Below are 23,498 nucleotides of genomic sequence, written 5' to 3'. Positions count from 1 at the left end.
TACGATCCACGAGGTTTTTATTGGTGGGCTTCCAGGAAAGTTGATCACCCGGCCTTTCTTCCTCGTCCATGTTTAGCCAAGAAGCTCCACAGGCACTTGTTCAGCATCTTAGCCACCCGAAAGCTTCCAGGGACAGGCAGTTAGGGGTGGTGGTGGCTGTGCCTGGTGCCCTGGATGGGGACTGAACTTAGGTCGCCTGCATGAAGGGGGAGGAGTCTACCACTGAACTCAAACTGCCTCAAAAGGAGGTTTGGCTCTAAAAAAAAAAAAAAGTATGGTAAAAAGTTCATTTTGGAAACTCATTAAACAGTAGCTGCCATTAAAGTAGTGAGTCTGGTGAGAAGGGGCGCACTACGCAGCGGTCTCCAGGGATGCCACGGGGGGGAGAATGGTGGCACTGCCTGCTTTTCACACGTCTGATGACATCGGCCGCTCCAGTTCCGGCCAATTAGGTGGCGGCGTGTTGGCAACCACCACCAGGATAAGAACCTGGAGTGTTTATTGAGCACTTCCGGTTTGCAATCGCTTGCTAAGCATTGTACACACGTGACCTCGTTAGTGCTTTACATCCGGCCCTTAAGGTAGCAAACAGGAAGGTCCCCATTTACTAGATGAGGATGGAGGCTAGAAAGAGGAAGCTATTCACTGGAGGCCACAGAGGGAGGCAGGATAACGCTTGTGAGTCGGATCTACAGGGGATGTGGAGCCCCAGGATGTGCACTCCACAGTGGTATCTGAGGGCCTCAGTGGTGGCTGGTTTTCCCGAGGCAAGTTAAGGTGTAACAGCAATCCAGCTGCCTCGGTCAGTGCCTCCTGCTGGCTGCCGTCCTCAAGAGAGCAGCCCTCAGCCAGCCCTTCTGGCTGAAACCAGGGTTCCCGGGCCCGAGCCTCCAGCAGAGAAAAGAGGGGTTTCTGAGTCAGCTGGGTGGGAATGGGAAGAAGGCAAGAGGATTGATTTCAAGGGCTTGAACAACGCCCCTGTCCTTCCTTCTTAGGTCCGAGACCCGTGTCAGGCTCAGGGCCAAGGCAGGGGAGTCCCTACGGCCAGGGTCTCCAGAAAGGAGTACAGCACAGGGGTAGGTGCGGTGGTCCCACCTCCTGAGACAGAGCCGCCAAGGGGCTTCAGCACAGGTTGAACACGGAGGGGGCCTGGCCTTGGTATTTCTCCTGAACAGTGTTGAGGATGGGGATGAGGTTCTGGAAGGTCGGGCGGAAGGAGGCCTCCTCTTCCCAGCAGTGCTTCATGAGGTGATAGATCTGGGGAAGGCAAAACCGGATAGGAGTGGGGGTGGCATGGGTCCTGCTCCCTCCACAGCCCACAGGGGGGGCGGCAGGGGATGGAGGTGGGCTCACCTCACAGGGACATGCCTCTGGTCGAGGCAACCGCTCTCCTTGTTCTAGTAACTCCGTGAGCCTCAGCACCGTCATCTGACCCGGGTTGAAGCCAATGAGTTCCATGAATTTCTAAGGGAGACACCAGGCAAATTCAGTTCAGGAGGCAGCACTGCTCAGTGGTCAAGGGCCCACACTGTGGGCAGGGCTGATCAGTGGGTGCTAACCCACCCCCACTTCGCAGCTATAGGGCCTTGCCTCTCTGGGCCTCGGAGTTTTCTCCACCTGTATAATGGGGAAGGTAACAGCCTCCATTGGCTGGGGCTATGATGAAAGTCTGAGAAACTAACATTCAGAGACCTCTGAGGGGAGCTAGCTGTTCTTATGCAGATGAAGCCTCACTGGAGCTTGCTTTGGGCTGCCTAGAATCATCCCCTATAAAGGCAGCCTGATTTGCTTTGGAGACAAACCTTAACATACCCTAGATGCCTTCCCACTCCGGCCCAGCAGACTGAGATAAAAAGCCCCTGGCTGCACACTGAATGGCTCTACAATGGGCACGTTTGAGCCCAGCTGGGCCAATTCGGGAGAGTCCTGAGAATTCTGCGGGAACTAGGACTCCCATTGAGAACTAGAGTCCTGATGACAGCTGGGAGCCCAGATCAAGCCTGTCCGCAGCCATGGCTGCGAGTTTGCAAATATATTACAGCATCTGTGCTTCCTGCTAAGTCAAGTCCACATGAGTGATATTTCTGCCACTAATATCCATAGTGACCTGTCGTTACTGGTCTGGCCGGGCCGGGAGGGAGCTGAGACAGGATGCATTAGGGTGGAAGTGGGAGCCCGGAATCTCAATGCCCTTCTTCCCAACACCTCTGATGAACTCCATGGTGGGGGCAGGCGCCAGGTGCTAACCGAAGGGGGGCTCTGGCTGGAGTCACAGCGTGTCAGCAGCTCATACAGGGTGACCCCGAAGGACCACACGTCAGACGCATAGTAGAACTTGGACTCCTTCAGGCACTCGGGGGCATACCTGGGAGAGAGCAGGTATGGACCCAGGTAAGAGGTCAGCACAGGCTCCGGCTGTGCTTAAGGGCCTCCCCTGGCCCCTACTGGTGCCCCACCCCGGGAAGGGAGTCGTTTCTTTGGGACCAATAGCTATCTCCTCCACCCTGCCTGCTGCAGGTGAGCCTGGCACCCTCCCTCGCCCCTCCTGGTCACCAGAACGCAGGGCTGTCCCCATCCTCGCGCACGCGGTAGTAATCGTGGCCTTCTGGGACGGCTTTGGCCAGGCCAAAATCCCCGATCTTGACCAGCCTGCCATGGTCCAGCAGTACGTTGCGCGCGGCCAGGTCTCGGTGGATGTAGTGCTGCGTGTGCAGGTAGGCCATGCCCTGGGGGTGGGGCGGGTCCGGTCAGCTGGGGTAGGCACTGAAGATAGGGATCAGTACGGCTGGGGGCCGGCAGGAGGCCCTGCCAGGAGAGCAGGCTGGCTGGCAGGTGGGGCCCAAGCGAAAGGGGGCGGAGCTAGGAAGCTGGGACGAAGACTGGGAAGGGCGATTTGGGAGGGGCCCGGCGTGCACAACGCGGCCAAGAAGGTGGGGCGGGCCCCGCCCCCCCCCCGTGGGGCGGGCCCCGCCCCCCCCCTAGGGAACGATAAGCGTCGCTGAAAGAGTAAGTGGGCGGAGCTCGGGAGGGGTCTGGGACTAAGCCAAAAGACCTGGGGCAAGGTGGGCTAGCGGGTGCGGGCCCCACCTCGCAGATCTGCCGGGCGAAGAGTAGCAGGTGGGCCAGGCCCACGTGGTGCCGGGGCAGGTAGTCCCGGAGGCTGCCCAGAGGCACATACTCCATGACCAGCTGCATGGACTTCTCGCCTGCCGCCGAGAGGGGCACCCATGGGTACGCGTCAGGGAGGGCCCGCCGTGCCAGTCTGCGCCCTGCAGCGCCACCGCTGGGCCCCCAGGCTCCGCTCCAGCCACAGGTGGGCCGGGCCTCCTAGCCCGGCCCATCCTAGACTCCGCCCCCTGGCAGCTCAACCCGCCGGTCCCACCCACCCAAAGGCCCCGGCTGGCCCTCCGGGGCCGCCCACCTGGGTCTTCGCAGCAGCCCTTGTACTTGACCACGTGCTCGTGGTAGAGCGTGCGCAGAATGTCGATCTCGCGTCTCCAGCCGGCGCGGAGCTGGGGGCCGCTGCCCGCCTTCAGGGCCTTCACGGCGACCATCTCGCCGGTGCCGTCGTTGGTTGGGTCGTAGCAGTACAAGGTAACCTTACCGAAGTGGCCCTGGCGGAGCGCGGGGCGTCAGCCATCCTGAGGAGTCCCGCCCCGTCTGTGTCCCGGACCCCGCCCCATTTTGCCAAGCATGCAATTCCACTCGGGGGTGGGGGGCTCAGCTGGCGGTCAAACCCACCCGACGGGCAGCGCCGGGGGAAAAGGGGGGCTGGCCACTCCTGGAGCCTCGGAAATCCTAAGGAGCAATTCTACTCCATCCTAATCACGAGGTTGGAATGGACAGGGGAGGGGGGTGGGGGGAGGTGGGGGGTGGTGGTGGTAGTGGGGGGGGGGAGCCTTGGCTGCTGGGCGGTAGATTGACTGCCTTTGAAACCCGACGGGGTGGTTCTACTCTGCCCTGTCCGGTCTCAGGGAAGCGGAATTCACTCAGCAGCACCTGACATCCATAACAAGTCCTGTCTAGCCCTGGGAGCCTAGAGCATCCCCGTGGAGGTGGTCTGTTAATTGCCAAGGGCGCTGTTCACACCCATCTGCTGCTTCTTGGAAGCATGGGGAGGCTGTCTGTTCCCAAGATTTAGTTCTAGAATCACGAAGGAGCAATTCTACTCTGCCTTATAGGTATCAAGTCGATGGCAGTGGGCTTTTTAGGGTTCCCCTCCAAGTCCCCAGAGTCTCTCCCTAAACTCAGAAGCTTCTAGGCCAGTGGTTCTCAACCTTCCTAATACCGCGACCCTTGAATACAGTTCCGCATGTTGTGGTGACCCCCCATCCATAAAATTATTTTCGCTACTTCATCACTGTCATTTTGCTACTGTGATGAATCGCAATGTAAGTATCTGCTATGCAGAATGTATTTTCATTGTTACAAATTGAACATGAAGCATAGTGCTTAATCACAAAACAAAATGTAATTATATGTTGTGAAATATTTATGGGTTTTCCCCATGGTCTTAGGCGACCCCTGTGAAAAGGTCGTTTGACACCACCACCCCAAGGGGTCGCGACCCACAGGTTGAGAACCGCTGTATCTAGGCGGAGCCCTGCCCACCTCACGAGGCCACACCCACATCTCAGGAGCACCTCCTGCAGGCGGGACTTGGAGTCACTATGCCCCAAGGCCCTCCCCGACCAACTCAGGCCCCACCCCAGGCTCCAAGGCCCCGCCCTCACCTCGCCCAGATCCCGGATTTTTTTCAAATAGCGCTTGTGGAAAACGGTGGGGTCGGTTGCCAGCGAGTTGGGGCTCACAGCCATGATGTCAGAAAGATCTGGAAGGTACACAGGGGGTGAGGCCAGGCCCAGGCTTTTCCGGGCAGACCCGCTTTTGTGTGTGTGGGGAACCCCCCATCCTAGTGGTAAAACAACCCTCCTTTCTCCCCCACGCAATGGAAAATTCCAATTCCTATCCAAGGTGCCCAGGCCCAGCACCCACAGCCACACCTGAAAGTTCTGAGACTGGAGGTACAGGCCTTCGACGGAGCGAGAGGTTCCCCCACCACCCCGCCCATCTAACCACTCTCCACACCACGTTGGGGGCAGGCTCCCAGCAGCCGCTGGTCCTGGTATGAATTAGTAAAGGACACGCCTGCCCCTTGCTGCCCCCCCTAGCCTGGGCACCCTGATCACCCAGCCTGCTGGTCCCTGCCCCCAGGGCCGCGCTGGGGTGAGGCTTACTGTGGGGCTGCAGCTGCGTGAGGTCTCGCAGGACGGTGCGGAAGGAGGGCCGCTGGGCTGGATTGTACGTCAGGCACTGCCTGGTGAGGGTGGCCAGCTCCGGGCTTGCGGGCTCGGGCAGCTGCTGCCGCTTCTGGTAGAAGCGCTCTTTCTGGGGGAGGGGACGCTGGAGGGTCAGTGCGTGGTTCCTGCGCTGTGGCCACTTTCTCCTGGGTCAAGGCCGAGGCTGCACTGGCCAAGTCTGTGCCCTGCTTATTCATACCATTTTACAGAGGAGGCAACTGAGGCTGGGCTGGGAGCAAAGATGGCCGCAGAGCAGGGGCCCTGCCAGCTTGCAGCTTTAGCCAACCCCTGGAGGCTCCTGCCCGCTCCCCTCTCACCACCACCCCTGGCAGCCCTGGTGGAGCCTCGGGGCCTCTCAAAGGGCACCCGTAGCATCACGGCCCTTACTGGCTTTCTAGGACCACCTCCTGAGAAATGACAATTATCTCTGGCTGATGGGACTAAGTAGGGCCCAGTGCCTCTCAGAAAGGGGAGCCCACCCTTCTAACTCCCCAAAAGTGCCAGGCCTTCTCTGTGGGAGGGCAGGGGTCTTCTGACATACCTCAGAGGGGCTGCGGCCCTGCAGGGGGGCCTCGCCGTCAAAGCAGATCTCCAGCAGGGTGGCACCGAAGCCCCACTTGTCGACCGCGGGGCTCAGGCTGGGAGCCCCACCAGGTAGACACTCTGGGGCCAGCCAGGGGATCCGCTCCACCCGCTCTGGGGGTCGGGGTCAGAGGTCACTGAGGGGGAGGGGGCATGGGGAGACCGCCCTGTGCCCCTGTGCCCGACCAGCGCGGGGCCTCACCCTCTCTGGAGAGGACGGCCAGGCCCACGCCGGGGTCGCTCAGCTTGATGAAGGGGCTGCTGCCCTCCACCAGGCCAGGCCGAGCCAGCAGGATATGCCGGCCACACACGCTGCCATGAACCAGGTGCTTGTCCTCCTGGGAGACGGGGTGGGGTGCAGTTTGGGTGTCACGGGGGTGGGGTGGGGGGAGAGATACAGGCCCCATCCCAGGTAGCCAGCACAGGGACAGCCAGGTGGCAGGGACATTCCTTTTCATTACTGACTCTCAGTACATTGTCAGGGTGACCAGGCAGCACTGGGGGCAGAGCTGGTGGCCAAGGTTGGGAAAGGCAGGCCAGAGGACCCCTGTCTCTGCTGTCAGCAGACCCATGCCAAGTGGTTTTCCCCAGGGCCTCCCCAGCTCAGCTGCCCCCTCTGCCTGAAGCTCCACCCGGAGGCCCTTAGGGCACTTTCCTCAGCTGGCCAACTCCTCCCCACCCCCACCCCCCAGCACTGCCCACCTTCTTAGCTGTCACTCAGCACACTAGGTTCCCCAGGGGAAAAGTTGGGGTTTGGTTACAGTTTTGCTGCATCCAGAGGGCTGAGGATTGGGCCTGCCCCCTTACTGCCCCAGGGGGAACCCCTCGAAAGCTGGGTGAGTGAGCAGGGGGGTGCGGGCTGACTGGCTTGAGTGTGTAGCACAGGGCCTGAGGTGCCAGGCTGGGGAGCTGGGTGTCCGCTGCAAGGGCAGGAGAGGCCCAGGGGTGTGCGCTGAGCAGTTTGGGAACTCTGCTGGGTGCTGCAAAGATCTCCCAGGGCCGCCCCCCCCCACCCCCAAGGGTCCTCTCGGCTACTCCCAGGCCACACACCAGGTAGCTGAGGGCGCTGGCCAGCTGCTGGGCCACTGCCACCTTCCAGGCCACAGGCACACGGCCCCTCTCCCGCCGCAGCCACACGTCCAGGGGGCCATGCTCCACGTACTCGGTCACCAGGATGTCTGCAAGGGCCCAGCTGCTACAGGGACTGCCCACAGGCACCCACCCTCGGAGGGGCTTGGGCTGGGACTGGGTGGGGAGGGTGTCAGGGCAGAGCTTGGGCAGGGCCGGGTGGGGGGCTGGACTGGGTTGATCTGGAAGGTTCTGAGGAGCATGTGGGGGGCGGGGGCCTAAAGGCAGAGTGGGGCTGGAATGAGGTTGAGAGAGGCCCAGTCTCGGGGTGAGGAGCAGGGGAGAGAGCTGGTACTGGGTGGGGGGGTGTCCTGGGGCTTTGCAGGGTCTGCATTAGGGGTAGGGGTGTGGTGGGTTCCAATCTGGGCAGCACTGCAGGGCTAAGTCACTGGGGTCAGAGGGGAGCTGGGGGCTGGGTGACCCAGGATCAGGGAGGTGCTGGGAGCTGGAGAAGCTGGGACTGGGTGGGGCAGGCTTTAGGCCGGCGGTTCTCAACCTTCCTCCATGCTACAACCCTTCCTCACGTGGTGACCCCCAGCCATAAAATGATTTTCGTCGCTACTTCATGACTGTCATTTTGTTACTGTCATGAATCGGGCAACCCCTGTGAAAGGGTCGTTCCACCCCCTGAAGGGGTTGTGACCCACAGGTTGAGAACCACTGCTGTAGGCAGAAGGTGAAGATTTCGATGAAGTCAGGAATCTAGGTGCAGCTAGCAGTGAGCATTACAGGGAGGGTGATGGTCAAAATTTACCTTGGGACAGGGATGGAGTTTGGGAGCTGAAATAACCTCGGGAGAAAGGGTACAGGGGGAGGACTCGGGGTGCCAACAGGGGATGGGTTGGGGTATCATGCTAGAATGGGGTGCAGGGGGAAAAAGGGGTGCTGTTAGAGAAAAGCATGCAGGGGAAGGTTGTGGAGTCACAGCGGGAAGGGGTGCAGAGGGAAGGTTGGGGTATCACCAGGGGGTGGGGTACAGGGGAGAGTTGGGGTGTCCTTAGGAGCAGTGGAGTGGAGGGGAAGGTGTCCCTAGGGAAGGGGTGCAGGGAGTTGGGGTCTCACTGGGGACAGAGGCGGGCACTCACTCTCAGAGCCTTGCACGCAGACACCATGCACAAAGGCCAGGTGTGTGTGGGAGACCTGGCTCATGAGGCTGGCGATCTCATAGAAGGCCTGTAAGACAGAGCCGTCAGGGGTCTGCAGACTCCACCCCCTCAGCCCCCGTGCCCCCGTGCCCTCTCCCCCCCACCCCCACCCCCAGCCATGCCCACTCACCAAGGCCACGTCGTGGTGCTGGGGCTCCAGCACCTTGAGCACCACTCGGAGCTCCTGGGCACCCCCGTGCTCCTGGTCCTCCTCGGGGGACCCGCCCCCCACACGCAGGAGGCCCTCATACACGTTGGTCCTCGTGCCCTGGCCCAAGTGGGCAAGCTGAGGGGGGGCAGCAGACAATGGGGCCATGGAGGCAGCTAGCCACGATGCCCCCCAACCCCCCGCTACACACAGCTGGGGGATCTGGCCTTAGTGCAGCACCCCCTTTCCCGCACATACCTGGGTGATATGGTCCGGGTGTACCCGGTAGAAGCTGAGCTGGCCGATGTTGAGTGGCCGGGCATTAGCCTGAGGGCCCCGCATTATGATAAGGTTGGAGAGCTCTGGGAGTGGGGGGCTGTGTCACTGAGGGCTCCTGGGTGGAGATCCCCACCGGTCCCTGGCTCTACCCTGGCCCTGGGTACCTCCTGGCCTGGGCAGGCAGCAGTGGCGCAGAGAGAAGCAGTGGTCCCCGGCACGCAGGGAGCAGTCTTGTAGGGTGGCCCGCAGCGCCCCAATGCTGGGGAAGGTTCGGTCCCAGCCCTCCAGTGTGAAGGCTCCAGCCTGCTGCTCCACTGTGAACTTCCGCAGGTGCACGCTTCTGGAGCTGGGTGCCTGGGGGCAAGCAGGGGTGTTGGTGAGTGGGGCACCAGGCATGAGTGCGCCCACCCCAGCCCAGGCCCTGCCCAGGCCCACCTGCTCTCGCTGGGCCACTGTGAGGATCAGGCGGTAGAGGTGCCTGGTGCTCCAGTGGATGAGGTAGTGACCGTCCTCAGGCCGGAGCTTGGCCAGCACAAAGGGATCCCTGAGCGGGGGGATAAAGGGGCACCATCAGGCCCCCTGGAGCCAATGCTGGACCCAAACCTGGGTACCCAGAACGAGTCCGCTGGGGGACGAATGTCAGACACAGCCGTTCATGGGGTGACACTGATGCTGACATACACACACATTCGGACGTAACATATCACAGAGATGCAGACCCGCCGCAGGTAACAGCTGTGTGTCACAGTTGACTGAGACGGGGAGACCCCCTCAGGCTAAGTCACTCACACAGTCACACAGATGCCGGATTGACACCCCCAGCCACAGCTACAGCCACTCCCAGGGGGGCCACAGACTCAGCAGCTGGTCACACATCCACCCCCATCCACGGCTGCTCGCATGGTGCATCGGTATGGCCCGTCCGGAGGTGATTCCCATCCCACAGCCAGACAGAGCAGTGGTTCCCACACTGGCACCGCCCACAGACCCGCAGCAATGTCCTCCACCTAATGGTGATGACAGCCACGGGCCTTCGCCTCCCTCTGAGGACCGGAGTCACGAGACCTGTGCTACCTCGGGGGGTGGAGTCCCAGGGTCCCAGTGGGAGAAGGGGTCCCTAAGAACAGCGCCCATGACTGGACAGGCGGGTCACCACAGATCCTGGCCTGGCAGCAGCCACACACACCAGGTGATCAACCATAGAAGCACTGTCAGAAGCCACACACAGCCACACACATCACCAAGCCGCCGAGAGATGATGCAGGCATTGCCAAGGCTGTAAGAGGTGTAAGACCCCACGCACCCCCTGACTAGCCACCAGGATCTGTGGTACACGGTGCCCCCAGACTACGCCCACCCTGCCCTCCGCTGGTCACTGGTCCTTTCAAACACATCCTGAGCCCTGTCCCCTGGGCCTGTGTGGTAGTCGACTAGACATTCCTGGCTAGGGGTGGGATGTGTCCTGTCAATCAGGTCCCAGCCTGATGATGGCTCCTTGGGGGTGTGGAAGCCTGGGACCTTCTCCTGTCACTGTCCCTTCACCTTCCTGCTTACTGGGACTCTGTCCCAACCCCGAGGGCTGCTGGAACCGTGCCTGGGATCCTCCTGCATCTGCATCATTGCATTTGCAGCTGGGACCAGTATCCGACCTAGGGGCCTGAGCTGCGTCCTACCTGATTACTTTTGATACAAGTTCTTTCCTATGCATGGATGGGTGTCACCGGATGTGTTTCTCTAGACCACCAGCCTCACACAGCCTATAAGGTGACCATCCTCTTTGGAACAGGGAGCATCAGAGGACGTCATTTGATCATCTGGAGTTGTGTGTGGGGAGGGTCCTACATGTCAGCATGTCTCCATCATCAAATGAGCAGAAGGGACCCAGAGACATACGTGGGGGACAACAGACCCCAGGTGAAGACCAAGGAAGACCCTGGGGCCGGCAACAAGGAGGCCGTCGACAGGGCCGACACCCACCGTGGGGTGAACCTGGCCCCCAAACCCATGAGGTCATCACTTTCTGGTCTTTGAAAGCCCCGCTGTGTGTGGGATCTGGTTACAGCTGCTCTCAACCCAAAGCTGTGGCCACCGAGTCAGGTCCGACTCCTGGCGACCCTAGAGAGGGTTTCTTGGAATGGAATAGTAGATACGAGTGAGCTGCTTAACCTCAAGGTCTGTAGTTCGAAACCACCAGCCGCTCTGCGGAAGAAAGATGAGGCTCTCTGTTCCCGTCAAAAATGTGGCCTTGGAAACTCCCAGGGGCAGTCCTGCTCTATCCTATAGGGTCACCGTGAGTAGGTATCGCCTCGAAGGCGGTGGGGTTCGTTCCTTGGTTTGGGGGAATGTTAACCTTTATGGGGAAGGCCAGCCTCCTCTTTCTGCTGCAGATCAGCTGGTGGGTTTGAACTGCTGACCTTGGGCTTCACAGTCCACCACCTAACCCACAGTACCCCTAGGGCTCCTTTTATTTATTTTTTGATGTATGTTTAAAGGCTCCTTTTATTACCCCCAATACAGTGGAAGATGCAAAATACAAATCTACCAATAAGTCCAAATTGTCCAGTTTTTAAAGCTACAGGAAAACAACCGTTATCCACATTGACAGTCTCAAACCCACATGCTCGAGGGCACAGTCACGCCCATGCTCTGCCTGCCACCCTGGAGGGTGTGTGTGTGCACATGCACTAATACACCACACATACCCACAGGTCATAGCGTGCATGTGGGCATGCAGGTGTGAGCATGCACCCGCAAACCCTTGTCCTCAGACATGCATGTGCACACACCACGTTTCGGTCACGCAGTCCCTCTAGCTCAGTCTGGCTGGCAGTCGGGGTGCGGTGGGGGGGCACTCACAGCAGGGGGCCATGGATACCATTCTGGATATTCATCACCAGCCGGGGAGGAGCCACCTCGTGGCACAGGTAGTGGCTGGAGTCGACTGTCAGGCGAAAGTAGCCATCCACCAGGGACACCAAGGACAGGGCCTCAGCCCTGGAAGGCAGGGTCAGCTCCTGCAGGCAGGGGGCCGTCAGGGGGGTGTCCTGGCCACTGCCACCCACCACCCACCCACCCCCACCCCCGCCCCTTGCTCAGGCCCCACCAGGCGTGTGTTGTCCTGCCGGCAAATGCTGACACGTTGTTCCTTCACCACAAGGTGGCTGATGTCCTGGAAGTTGCAGAAGGAGGCCCAGGGTGCTGGCCGCTCACCCACCTCTTGGGCCTCGCCTTTCTTCCGGGCAGGGCTGGCTGGTGGATTCCTGCTGCAACCAGAACCCTGGAAACCAGCCCGTGGGCCGGTGGATGGGCGGGTGGGAGCTGAGCGGCCTCCTCGGGCATCTGCCTACTGACCAAGCCCCATCGGGGTGGACAGGACCGCGGACCACTCCCCAAAGATACATGTTCCTGGGCCAGACCTCTGGGAGGGCAGAGAAGGGCTCTAGTTCCTTCCCAGGTGTGTGCTCTCCAGAGTCAGGAGCAAAGGGACACTGAACACACGGAGTGCAGAAACCAGTCATTCCCCAAGAAACAGACCCCAGGGGGTGGGCAGACACCCCCACAAAACCAGGTTCCAGGGGTCACGTGGGGAAGATGGTTCTCCCTGCTATACCTGAACACAGATGCAAACACTCGGAGGGCCCCGCCCACCCTACGTGGACCTCCCCCACCCCCAGCACCCTGCTCACCTCTGCCTGTACTGGCCGCCACTGAATGCCCTCAGTGCCCGTCACCAGCAATTCGTGGGAAGGGGGTCCGGTGGCAGGCTCAGGACCCGGGTCCCCAGGGGGCTGTCCAGGGCTCAGGGTGCAGCTGGGCTCCCCCTCAGCCTGGGCCAGCAGCTCCAGGTGGCACACGGGCACGTGCTCCGCGGCAAAGCGGGGCGCCAGCTGCTCGAGCGTGGCCAGGTACTTGACCATGACGAGCTGCTGGGAGAGGCTGCCCGGCTGGAAGGCTCGCAGGAACCGGCGGAAGATGTTGTGCAGGCGCAGCCGGGTCAGCGCGCTGCGCTGCCGGATGTGGCGCCGGAAGGAGCGCGGGATGCAGTCCTTGAAGCTGGGGGGCAGATGCAGGGCTGTCAGGCGCCTGGCCGGGGGCCCAGGGCCCAGGTTCAGGGACATGGGGGGCCCACTGGTCAGGGGTCTCCTTGGAGGATGTGGGGCTAGTCAGGCCTTCTCCAGGGGTCGTGGGGCCTCAGAGCCAGACAACAGGGTGCTGGGTGGTCAGGGTAGAGAGAGAGGTGCCAAGGGGGCAGGGGTGGTGGTGGGGGCAGCTCAGGCCTCTGGAGCAGACAGCTGGGCTGGGGTGGGGTGTAAGCAGCTCTCAGACTACTTCCTCCATCCTCACCTGTAACGGGGACCCCCAGTGCCCACCCCTAGGGCAGCTGAATGAAAGGAGTCCTGCCACACAGTGCTTCAGATGCCGCCCAGCACTGCTGCCCAGCACTTGTTGGCCTGACTGCCCACTGAAAGACTCAAGGGCACCCGGAGACGCCAGGGAAGAAAGGCCCTGACAGGTCCATTCTGACACACGGGGTTGTCAGGAGTTTGGATCGACTCTGCAGGGTGGGAGAAGTCGCTATTCTTTCTACTATCAATAGACCAGTGTCAACAGGGACCCTGTAGGACAGGGTAGAACTGCCCCTGTGGGTTTCTGAGATGGGAGCAGAGAGCTTTGTCTTTCTCCCAGAGAGGCTGGTGGTTTTGAACTGCAGACCTTGCGGTTAGCAATCCAACTCATAACCGGGACGCCACGAGGGCTCCTTGCAACAGGACATCAGAATGACTCTCCCCTTGCCTGTGGGTCGATTCCAGCTCATTATAACCCCCAAACTCCAAGCTCACCACCATCGAGCCTGTGCCAACTCATAGTGACCCTAGAGGGCAGGGTAAAACTACCTCTGTGGGTCTCCGAGACTAACTCTTTACAGGAGGAGAAAGCCTCTTCTGTCTCCCGCAGAGCGGCCGGTGGTTTTGAACTGCTGACCTTGCAGTTGGCAGCCCAACACCTAACCACTGTGCCACCTGGCTCCTGTTCCCACAGAGACTGACAGCCTCGGACACTCTCTGTGGGGTGGCTCTGCTGGACGGTTGTGGGTGGGCTCTGAAGTGTCCGTGAGGGAATCACTGAGATGGGGTACCTTTGATGGTGGATATTTTTCACCATGAACAAAACAAGCAGGCACAGCTCCACGGGGCTCCTCTGGCCCCCGAGATAGCCCCGTTCTTGGTCCTCCACATGCGCCCTTCTCCCCCTGGCCTCCAGCCTCCATCCCAGGTCCCTGTGCCATGGTCTAGAGGTCCTCAGCCTTCTCCCCCACCCCCAGAGCAGCAGAATCCTACTGCCCAGGGCTCCTGCCCTTACTCCAATCCTTCCAGGGCTCTCCAGCACCCTCAGAGGGCAGGCCCGGGAGGAATGCATAGCTTTCTACGTTCAGTTCCCTTACAGAGAGGTCCTCCCTTTACCACCTCTGCCTCTGGGCCAAGGGCGGACCTATTCCCTCTACGGCCAAGGCTGTCTGCACCTGCATGACACCTGCTCTCCCTTCCAGTCTCAGCAGAGGAGTCAAACCTACACCCCAAACCAGCCCCGTTGCCATCGAGTTGGTTCAGGCTCACAGTGACTGGCCTACGGGGACGTCACGGCTGTCAGCTTCACAGGAGCGGGTGGCCGCATCTTCCCCTTGCAGAGTGTCTGGGGGGTTTGAACCACTGACCTTCTAGAGATTTTAGCACAGTGACACCAGGACTCCTGGTAGTACAACCAAACCATGACCAAACTCACTGCTACCCAGTCAATCTTGACTCACAGTCGTCATACAAGGCAGGGCAGAACTGCCCCTGTGGGTTTCCAAGACTACATTTTTACAGGAGTAGAAAGCCTCGTCTTTCTCACAAAGACTGGCTGATGGAACACCTAACCACTGTGCCACCGGGGCTCCCTGATAGCACAACCAAAGCACAGTAACACCTGCCTGCCATCAAGTGGATGCTGTCTCATAGTACAACAGGGATCGGGAACTACGTTCTTCTTGATGACCCAGTCTGTGCTCTGCCTCCTCCAGGCAGCCTGTCCTGATTGTCCCAGGCTGTCCCTGGAGCTGAGAGGCTCCCACCTCCCCAGACGACCGCCTCCTTCTTGCTCTTTTATTTTAATGAGTTCTCAAATCCAAGGGGCTCTGAGGTTTTCCCCAATCCTCACCTCCCTGCCCACCTCCCCTCCTGCCCTGACCCCAGCTCCCTCTGCTCCAGCTGTGCTGGCCTCCTGACTGTCCCTCTAATAAGCGGGGCATCACCCAGCCTCAGGGTCTTTGCGCTGGCTGTTCCCTCTGCTTGGAATGCTCATCCCCAGATCACTGCACAGGGCTCCCTCCTTCACCAGCCTCAAATCTTAGCTCCCCTTCTCTGAAAGCACCTTCCCTGACTCCCCATTCCCGCCCTGACCAGCCCCGCTGCTCCTTCCTGCATAATCGTCACCCCGGCTCTTCTCACTGTCTGGACATCTGAAACCCTGGACATCGGCCTTTGGTGATTCCTTTTATCATGGGACATCTGAAACCCTGGACATCGGCCTTTGGTGATTCCTTTTATCATGTGTCGCCCCTGAGATTGGGTCACACCCTGGGCCCCAGCCCTGCCCCATTCCCCGGGCACCTGGTCTTCTTGGCCACCTCCTCCAGGGGGACACCGAGGCAGAGCGCCAGGTGGCAGAGGTGCAGGAAAGCCATGCCCAGGCTCTCATTCTTGAAGTGGCGGATCTGCTCCTCGCTGGACAGCTCCCACAGGGAGACCACGTCATTCACGAACTCGTGCTTGCCCTGGGGGTGGGGATGGGGGAGAGAGGGGTGGGGTTGGCAAAGGAGGGAGGGAAGCATTGAAGGGCCTTCAGGACACCTTGGAGAGGGGAAGGGACAAAGCCAACACACAACAGGCAGTCTTCCCCTGTGTGTGTGTGTGGGGGGGCAGACAGCACTAATCAATGCTGGCACTTCTTCCCATGTAACTCCTGGAGTCCCAGATCAGACAAAACATCCCTGACGGCAGGCCATGAGATCTGCTGGCAATACTGAATCGGGGAGGAAAGTGGGGGTTCCTCATCTGTGCCCCCCACCCACCCTCCACCCCCCACCCCCCAAAACAGCCCTGCTCACACCTGCTCAAAGATGTACTCAAAGGAGGCTGGGTCTAGGAACTGCAGTCCCCCCTCTGCTGGATGGGAGGAAGCCTGGGACCCGGGGGGCCCGCAGCGGTACACAGTCTGTTCCTGAGCATTCATGCCATGCCAGTTCCGGAAATAAAACCTGCAGGCAGGAGATGGGGCACCACGCGGTGCTCAGTGGGCAGCTTCACTGCCCTGCAATGGAACCAGGGCAGGAGTGTGTGAGTGTGTGTGTGTGTGTGTGTGTGCCAGGGCAGGAGTGTGTGAGTGTGTGGGTACCAGGGCAGGAGTGTGTGTGTGTGTGTGTGTGTGTGTGTGTGCCAGGGCAGGAGTGTGTGAGTGTGTGGGTACCAGGGCAGGAGTGTGTGTGTGTGTGTGTGTGTACATACGTGGGCCCACCTCATACGGAAGTACAGGATGAGGCTGCTGTCTCTGGGGACCTCCAGGATGTGGCTTGGGGGCAGCCAGATGTGGGCCTGGGCATTGAAGAGGGCGAACAGATTGAAGCAGGAGGGAGTGATGCCTGCAACAGGGCAAGACAAGGCCAGGCCTCAGGCCTCCTGTGGCCATCGGCCCCAAGAGCCCCAGCCCCTCTGCCTCCCTTCACACGCCCTCCCTGGGCCTCTTCCTGCTGGGACACGTCTCTTCTCTGGCTCGCAGGTTATCAGATAGCTCAGTGTGTCGCCCAGGCTGCGGCCTCACAGGAAGACTACACTTCCCAGCCTCCCTTGCAGCTAGGATGCAGCCCTGGGCCTGCTTTCTGGTCAATGGGATGTGGGCATAAAAGGGTCTGCACATTTCTGGACTGGTCACTCCATCCTCCAGTCGCCTTCTCCGTCCCAGGGATGGCAGAGGCCCCTTGTGCTGGGTGGCAAAGCTTTGAGGGGTGAACCACCTGCCAGGCATGAGATTTGATTGGCCAATCAAGTCTGATGTCCCCTAAAACACGAGCTATGAATGAAAAGCCTGTGCCTGTGATTATAATCCATTTGGAATGGGCTGTTTTGATTATGTCAGTGGGAAAGACATTAGTGTAGGGGTCTGAAATCAGTCTCCTTCTCCCGGCACAAGAGCAGATGAAGCAAGGATGAAGAGAGCAGGGCGAGGCCCTGGAAGACAAAGGTCAAGCTTCTTGAAGCCGGCGGGGCAGAAGCTCTGGAGAGACCAGGGCTTTCCTTCAGAGACACGGGGAGAAAGCCTTCCCTGAGTACCAGCACTGAGGAGCCCTGAGGGCGGAGTGGGTTACAAATTGGGCTTCTAACTGCAGGGCCAGCAGTTCAAAACCACCCGCCCCGCACAGGAGAAAGATGGGGCTTTCTACTCCCATGAAGAGTGACAGCCTCGGAAACCCACGGGGGCGGTTCTGCCCTGTCCTGCACAATCGGAATTGACTGGATGGCCGGGAGTTTGGTTTTTCGGCCTGAGTGCCGGCACACAGAATCCAGACTGCCCGCCTCCTCACTGTGCGAAAAATAAGCATTAAAGCCCTTCCTTGTGGCATTTCTGTGACCGCAGCCGTTGATCCCTACGATGGACACACAGACTGTCCCAAGCTGGGGGGATTACGGGGACGGCTTTGACTGCAGCAAAGCCCATCCTAGACTGACTCTCAATTCTGCACACCACTGGCATGTAGCCTGGTCTCTCCCCGACGGCCAGCCCTGACGACTGAAGACGCATCCAGCTCCCTCTCAGCTGTCTCTTTGGGGACACCACAGGCCCCCTTTGATGTACCCTGTGCCATACAGACCTCATCTGCGGTCCCTAAACCTGCCCAGTTCTTCAAGCGGAAACGTGACCTTTGGTTCTTCCCAGGCCCTCCATCAGCTCGAATCCTGCTGTCGACATCGCCCACTTCGCTGGGATCACCCACGCCGGCCTCCTCGGGAATCTCGCCGTCTCCAGGTTGGCCAGTATCCCCACGCTAGCCACCCAAGACTTCGTTCTTCCTGGTACACACCGTGTCAAAGGCTTATCAGCAGAGTCCACTCAGCAGAATCACTTTTTTTCCCCCAATCATTTTACTGGGGGCTCGTACAACTCTTATCACAATCCAGACATCCATCCATCATGTCATGCACATTTGTACATTGGTTGCCATCATCAGTCTCAAAACATTTTCTTTCTCCCTTTTTTTCGCCCCCAAAACATTTTCTTTCTACTTGAGCCCTTGGTATTAGCTTCTTATTTCCCCCCCCCTCCCCTTCCCTTTCTCATGAACCCTTGATAACTTATAAATTATTATTTTTTCATGTCTTACACTGACTGATGTCTCCCTTCACCCACTTTTCTGTTGTCTGTCCCCCTGGGAGGGGGTTATGGGGAGAGCATTGTGATCAGTTCCCCTTTTCTCCCCCGCCTTCCCCTTCCCCTCCCGCCATGGCTACTCTCAATATTGGTCCTGAGGGGTTTATCTGTCCTGGATTCCCTGTGTTTCCAGCTCTTATCTGTACCTGTGTACATGCTCTGGTCTAGCCAGACTTGTGAGGTAGAATTGGGGTCATGATAGTGGTGGGGAGGAAACATTTAAGAACTAGAGGAAAGCTGCATGCTTCATTGGTGCTATACTGCACCCTGACTGGCTCCTCTCCCCGTGACAGAATCACTTCTAAACACCCACATCCCAGCCACCAGAAATAGAAAATGTGTCAGCCGACTTTCTCTTCCTTCCTTCTCCCTAAAGGGCCCGCAAAGACCTAGGTCTGTCGCGTTGTCATTGCAGATGTCTCATTTCTGTCGCCTCTAGGTCTAGTCAGTTGGCCCCACTGTGGCGGCCCCCGGTTTGACCAAGGCTGGCTCGCCCGCGCTCCACGGGTTTCAGTGACGCTTCCCAACGACGGGAGACCAGGAGCACGGACTTGAAGAGCTACTTCCGGAAAGCGGCCGATGAGGACCCTGGGGAGAGGGCACAGACTCAAACGTAAAAGCTCACACTCCCTGCCACTGAGTCGACTCCGACTCCTGGCGACCCTCTAGGACAGGGTAGGACGGCCTCCTCGTTCTCCCTGGGAGTGGCTGCTGGTTTCGAACTGCTGACCTTGTGGTTAGCAGCCCCGACTCAAGCTACCCAGCGGTGCCAGCAGCGGACCGGACTGGATTTTTTTCTGTTCTGTGTGGGGTCACCGTAAGGCAGAGCCGGCTCGATGGCAGCTAGTGATGGCAACGACGACACTCGTCCTCAATGCTGCTGGAGGTTCCGACCCACCGGGGCCTTACCCACAACAGAACGAAGTGCTGCTGGTTCCGCGCTGTCGCACGTTGATGCTCCAGCCGGTTGTGGCAGCCACCCTGCTGGGGCCTCTTGCCGAGGGGCTTCCTCCTTCTCGCTGCCCCTCGAGGTCACCAAGCAGGATGTCCTTCTCCAGGAACTGGTCTCTCCCGACATGACAAAGGAGACAAAGGACTGTCTGCCTCCCGTCTAAGGATCGTTGGGCTGCACTTCCTCCGGGGCAGATGTGCCTGTTTTTTCGGCACTCTGTGGTACTTTCAAAATCCTACTTGGCCAGCACCATAATTCAAATGCATCAATTGCTCCTCAGCCCTCCTTATTCCATTTCCACCTGTCACGGAAGGTGGAGGAGGCCACTGAAAATACTGTGACCCGGGTCAGACGTACCCTAGTCCTCAAAGAAACAACCTTGCCTCTGGGCATTTTAAAGAAGTCTTCTTCAATGTGACGAGCTTTAAAAGCTTCGTCCACATTATGGGGAGCTGTGGGCTGTTCCTTTTTCCTGGCCGTATAGCACTCCGGTGCTCAACAATGCTGTGTCTCCCATGCCTCTTCCTGTGATGGACGAGGTGCACGTGGAGGTCCCAAACACCCTTGAGTCACACAAGCTGCGTGTCTCTGGGGGGGCATTCTGAGAAGTGGGATTTCTTGGCCTTAAGGAATGCATGGGGCAGTTATACCCTGCCCTGTAGGGTCTCGATGAGTCGGCCTCCACTGGAGGGCAGGGAGGGAGTTTAAAGAATGATAGTTGAATGCAATCAAAACAGCAAACCTGTGGACAATGAGTTAATTCTGACTCACGGTGACCTTGTAGGACAGGCCACAACTGTCCCATAGGGTGTCCGCGGCTGTCTTTCCCGCCGAAGCTCTTCCTCCTGTGGAGTGGCTGGAGGGTTCGAACTGCCAACCTTTTGGTTCCCAGTCAGGAACTTCACCAGGTGTCACCAGGGCTCCTTCCAATTTCTTTAGAGGATGTCAGACTGCTCTCCAATGTTTAGGCCTCCGCCAGTCCTGTCCTGTCCTCCCCCACCTGCCCCCCTCCACCAGCCCCAGGAGATTGTCTCCCTGGTGACAAGAACTTTCTAAAGAATCCATCTCTCTTTCTGCCTCAGGCCTTCCAGGGCTCCCTCCTGCTCCCAGCGCCCTCAGCGGAGAGTCCTCCGAGCTGAGCTCTGGTTTCAGTTCCGACTTCTCTAACACTCTCCAATCGATCCACCAGCTGTGCTAGATGTCTTTCGCTTCCTCACACAGGACACGTGGTCTGGGCTCCCAGCACCTGCAGGCCCCTCTGCCAAGCATGTCTCCTCCCCTCTGGCAATCCCACCAGGTCTTTGAAGAGCCAGCCACTGATGGGAAAGTCCAGGGCAGCGCGGACCTTCCCTGGAGGCCCCGCTCCCGTGGGAAGCAGTGAGTAGGAGCTCAGGGGACTTTCCAGGGGGATGGAAGTGGATGGAGCGTTCCCTGGGAGAGGGAGGACTTCCTTTCCTCACACCCATGAAGTTGCACTCTGAGTATGTGCACCTCAGACGCTCTAAGCACTTCCATGCCTCGGGTTACCTGGGACCCACAGGAGAACCTTGAAATCCAAACTCCTCATCTCTCCGTCTCTACCCATCTGGAGCAAAACGGAAGGAAGGAAATCGGACTGAAAAGTGAAAGGTGGTTTCCTGGACTAAGGGGCGGCATCAAGGGTGGCCTCTTCTACTCTGAGACCAGAAGAACTAGATGGTGTCTGGCTCCCATGACTAACCCCTTTGGGTAAGGGACACAAGAGAAGCTCTTGGGAACAAGGTTCCTCAAACAATTCCTAAAGAAGACCAGGCCTCTGGGGACTAAGGCACACCTGACACCCAAGCTCTGGCGTAGTCCATCAACCTCACCTTCGTGCACGGGCCGGACAGGGAGTGAGGAAGACCACGAAGGATGGGGGCATTTGAGTGATGGTGTTGGTAAGCTGAATGTGCTGGTGGGCTGCCAGCAGACAGGACCAATCAGTTCCTGAAGAAGTACAGTCGGGAGGCTCTTTAGAAGCGAGGATGGTGGACTCTCAGGACTTTGGACAGGTAATCGGGAAGGGGCAGTCCCTGGAGAAGGGCGTCGTGCTTGGTAGAAGGGCAGCGGAAAAACAGGAAGGCCCCCCCACAGCATGGACTAACATGGTGGCTGCCACAATGGACTCAGGGCATAAGGACTTGTGAGGGTGGCACAGGGCCAGGAGGTGTTCGGTTCTGCGGAACACAGGGCTGCTGTGTGCTCAACCAACCCAACAGCCCCCAAAGATACCCATGACACAAGATCAACTAGAGGAAGCCCTGAGGCTACTGTCCCAAGGTGCCCTTCGAAGTTGACCCTGAGGTACTCCTGAAGTTCGCCTTTCTACCAAACCATAAGCTGGTTGAAGACAAACAATACCCTTACTACCCACGAGGCAGGCAGGCAGGCTCTTACTCAACCTTACTCTTACTATGAGCTAAGCGGTCACCACTGACCCCAAAGCCAAGATGAGGGGGCCGTTAGCCCCATGGAAAGGGAACCAGGAGAATATGCAAATGGTGAGAAGGCCAGGAACAGCCTTTGTAAGACGGGCCGAATGGAGACCGAGTGCTTGTGCACACTCTCACCCGCGACACAAGGAGAGGTTTCCTTCAGAAGGAAAATGACAAAAGAAACTCTAAACTCTTCCCCCTGGCCTGGAAGCAAAGCCGCTGTTAAGATACAGCCCCCCCACTGCTCCCCAGCCAGTTCCCACCTTGTGGGGGGCTCCACACACCCCTCTCACCCCACCCATCCCCCCACCCCACCCCAGACCAGGCTGTTCACTTGAGTCAGGGCAGTGCCCTCCAAGGCTCCTAGCTCCCTCGGAGTAAAGACCAACTTCTACAGCCTCTCCTCCTCTGACCTGCCCCTCGCCAGCTGTGCTCCAGCCCCCAGGCCTCCTTATGGCTCTGGGGACCCTCCCACCCCAGGGCCTTGGCACTGGCTCTTCCCTCTCTCCTCAGATATGGCCAGAGTGCCCTCGCTCCCGCCCCACGCTTTGGTTCCAACAGCACCTTCTGAGGGAGGCCTTTCCCGAGGACCCTCCTCAGCCTTGACCAGCCTTAGGCTTCGTGCACACTCTCCGACCGCGTGTTTATGGTGCTTCTCGACGGCTTCCCCACTAGAGGCAGGGAGCCGGGGCTGCCACATGTTGGGCGCTCATGCAGCACTGGCTGAATGAACTGAAAGGCAGGCAGGTGAATGGATGGGCAGGGCCCCCCTGCTGCAGTGCTGCTCCCCACCCCCACCCCCACCCTCAACCATGGGGCTGATGCCCCACTGGCCCGTGACTCACCGAGTCTGTGTGCGATGCGGAGACAGACGTCCTCGGCTGTCAGCGAGCCTTCGCTGAAGGTGACCCAGGGCTCCCCGCCGTCTGGCCCGGCCCAGTGCAGAAGTACACGCAAACCGCCCCCTGTGCCCACGGGCTGAGCTCCGTCCCCAGATGCCCTGCTGCTGCGGGCAGTGGCCCCCCACTGGCACAGAGGCATGCTGCACCCCGAGGCTGCAGGGGGAGGGTTGCCTGTCAGCCGGGTCTCACCCATTCCGGCCGGACTCCGCCCCACCCCAACTTTCCCACCGTGCAGCGCTTCCACCTGCTTCCATCTCTCTGCTTGCCCAGGCTGGGGCCCTGAGAAGAACTCTGTGGCCCTGGCCCCCTGCGGCCTTCACCATTGCCCTCCAGTCGATGCTGGGCCACAGAGACACTGAAGGACAGAGCAGAACTGCCCCTTCGGGCTTCTGAGACTCACCCTGTCCCACCTTCCTCCCGCAGAGCCAGTGATGGGCTCAAACTTTCAGTGAGTGGCTGGCTGCTTAAGGGGCCTGATTTCATTACCCAGCCTCGGTCTCCCCATCCTTTCAAGGGGGCTGGGGCCAGTCTCCTTGTCTAGTCATGCTCACAGAAGCCACCTCCCACCCCCTCTCTGACAATTTGCACCAATCTCAAGCTCCCCTCTGGCCCCCAAATACCCAAGCCCGTGGGGTACACGCTAACCCGGGCCAGTCCTGGTGGTCCTGGTGGCAGCTCCGACAACTCACTCAGTCATTCGGGGCCCCGGCGTCCCCCTCGGGAGGATGGAGATGCTGAGAGTATCTCCATCACAGGCTGCCCTTGCTCTGTCTGCATCATGTCACTGGGTCATGTCTGGGGGGGAAAAAATAAAAGACCAACTTTAAGGAATACAAGGGTTGAGTCACTAGGGTGGGTTTCAGCCTCATGATGACTGTTTCCTTTCAGGCCCCGGCTCCTGCCTCCCACAGCTAACCCCAAGGTGTCCCCAGCCCCTCTTGATTCCATGGAAACCCAGCCCCAAAGACTTTTAGAGGACAGGGCCCAGGGCCAAAGGTTCCAGAGACCTCCATAATGGTCAGGGAGGAGCTGTGGGTGGTCCCACCCCGTTGCTGACGTAAGACCACGATGTTGTTGTTGATGCTGTTAGGGTGTCAGGTCTGCCCTGACCCACAGCAACCCTCGGCATGACCGAATGACACAC

At 59.3% G+C, this 23,498-nt stretch overlaps 1 protein-coding gene across 6 annotated transcripts in view; it reads right to left on the bottom strand.

The window, feature by feature from the left end:
- The window catches only part of TYK2 (tyrosine kinase 2), a 25,339-nt gene continuing 1,841 nt past the window's right edge, over positions 1 to 23,498 (bottom strand). Inside the window, exons 2-26 of one of the 6 annotated variants that reach the window (XM_045290335.1) lie at positions 23,000 to 23,149; positions 22,298 to 22,507; positions 16,137 to 16,260; positions 15,732 to 15,879; positions 15,233 to 15,396; positions 12,269 to 12,635; positions 11,686 to 11,859; positions 11,439 to 11,596; positions 9,018 to 9,126; positions 8,747 to 8,936; positions 8,562 to 8,665; positions 8,286 to 8,441; positions 8,096 to 8,183; positions 6,933 to 7,060; positions 6,085 to 6,220; positions 5,842 to 5,996; positions 5,238 to 5,388; positions 4,734 to 4,831; positions 3,422 to 3,614; positions 3,088 to 3,206; positions 2,554 to 2,726; positions 2,248 to 2,365; positions 1,354 to 1,464; positions 1,096 to 1,257; positions 1 to 921 (exon numbers count right to left, since the gene is read on the bottom strand). In XM_045290335.1, the coding sequence (XP_045146270.1) occupies positions 1,123 to 1,257; positions 1,354 to 1,464; positions 2,248 to 2,365; positions 2,554 to 2,726; positions 3,088 to 3,206; positions 3,422 to 3,614; positions 4,734 to 4,831; positions 5,238 to 5,388; positions 5,842 to 5,996; positions 6,085 to 6,220; positions 6,933 to 7,060; positions 8,096 to 8,183; positions 8,286 to 8,441; positions 8,562 to 8,665; positions 8,747 to 8,936; positions 9,018 to 9,126; positions 11,439 to 11,596; positions 11,686 to 11,859; positions 12,269 to 12,635; positions 15,233 to 15,396; positions 15,732 to 15,879; positions 16,137 to 16,260; positions 22,298 to 22,493 (3,495 nt within the window). In that variant the 5' untranslated portion in view covers positions 22,494 to 22,507; positions 23,000 to 23,149 and the 3' untranslated portion in view covers positions 1 to 921; positions 1,096 to 1,122. Of the gene's footprint in view, positions 1,258 to 1,353; positions 1,465 to 2,247; positions 2,366 to 2,553; positions 2,727 to 3,087; positions 3,207 to 3,421; positions 3,615 to 4,733; positions 4,832 to 5,237; positions 5,389 to 5,841; positions 5,997 to 6,084; positions 6,221 to 6,932; positions 7,061 to 8,095; positions 8,184 to 8,285; positions 8,442 to 8,561; positions 8,666 to 8,746; positions 8,937 to 9,017; positions 9,127 to 11,438; positions 11,597 to 11,685; positions 11,860 to 12,268; positions 12,636 to 15,232; positions 15,397 to 15,731; positions 15,880 to 16,136; positions 16,261 to 17,536; positions 17,796 to 22,016; positions 22,174 to 22,297; positions 22,508 to 22,999; positions 23,150 to 23,498 lie in introns of those variants that run through there. The other 5 variants (XM_045290333.1, XM_045290334.1, XM_045290337.1 and 2 more) reach the window with 5 other exon arrangements.

This window comes from Echinops telfairi, unplaced genomic scaffold (genome assembly GCF_000313985.2).
Source record: "Echinops telfairi isolate 266 unplaced genomic scaffold, ASM31398v2 ScPeMD7_36;HRSCAF=134, whole genome shotgun sequence".
Taxonomy (NCBI): domain Eukaryota; kingdom Metazoa; phylum Chordata; class Mammalia; order Afrosoricida; family Tenrecidae; genus Echinops; species Echinops telfairi.
The sequence above is the reverse complement of the archived record's forward strand: the minus strand, read 5'-3'. Positions and strand labels throughout refer to the sequence as shown.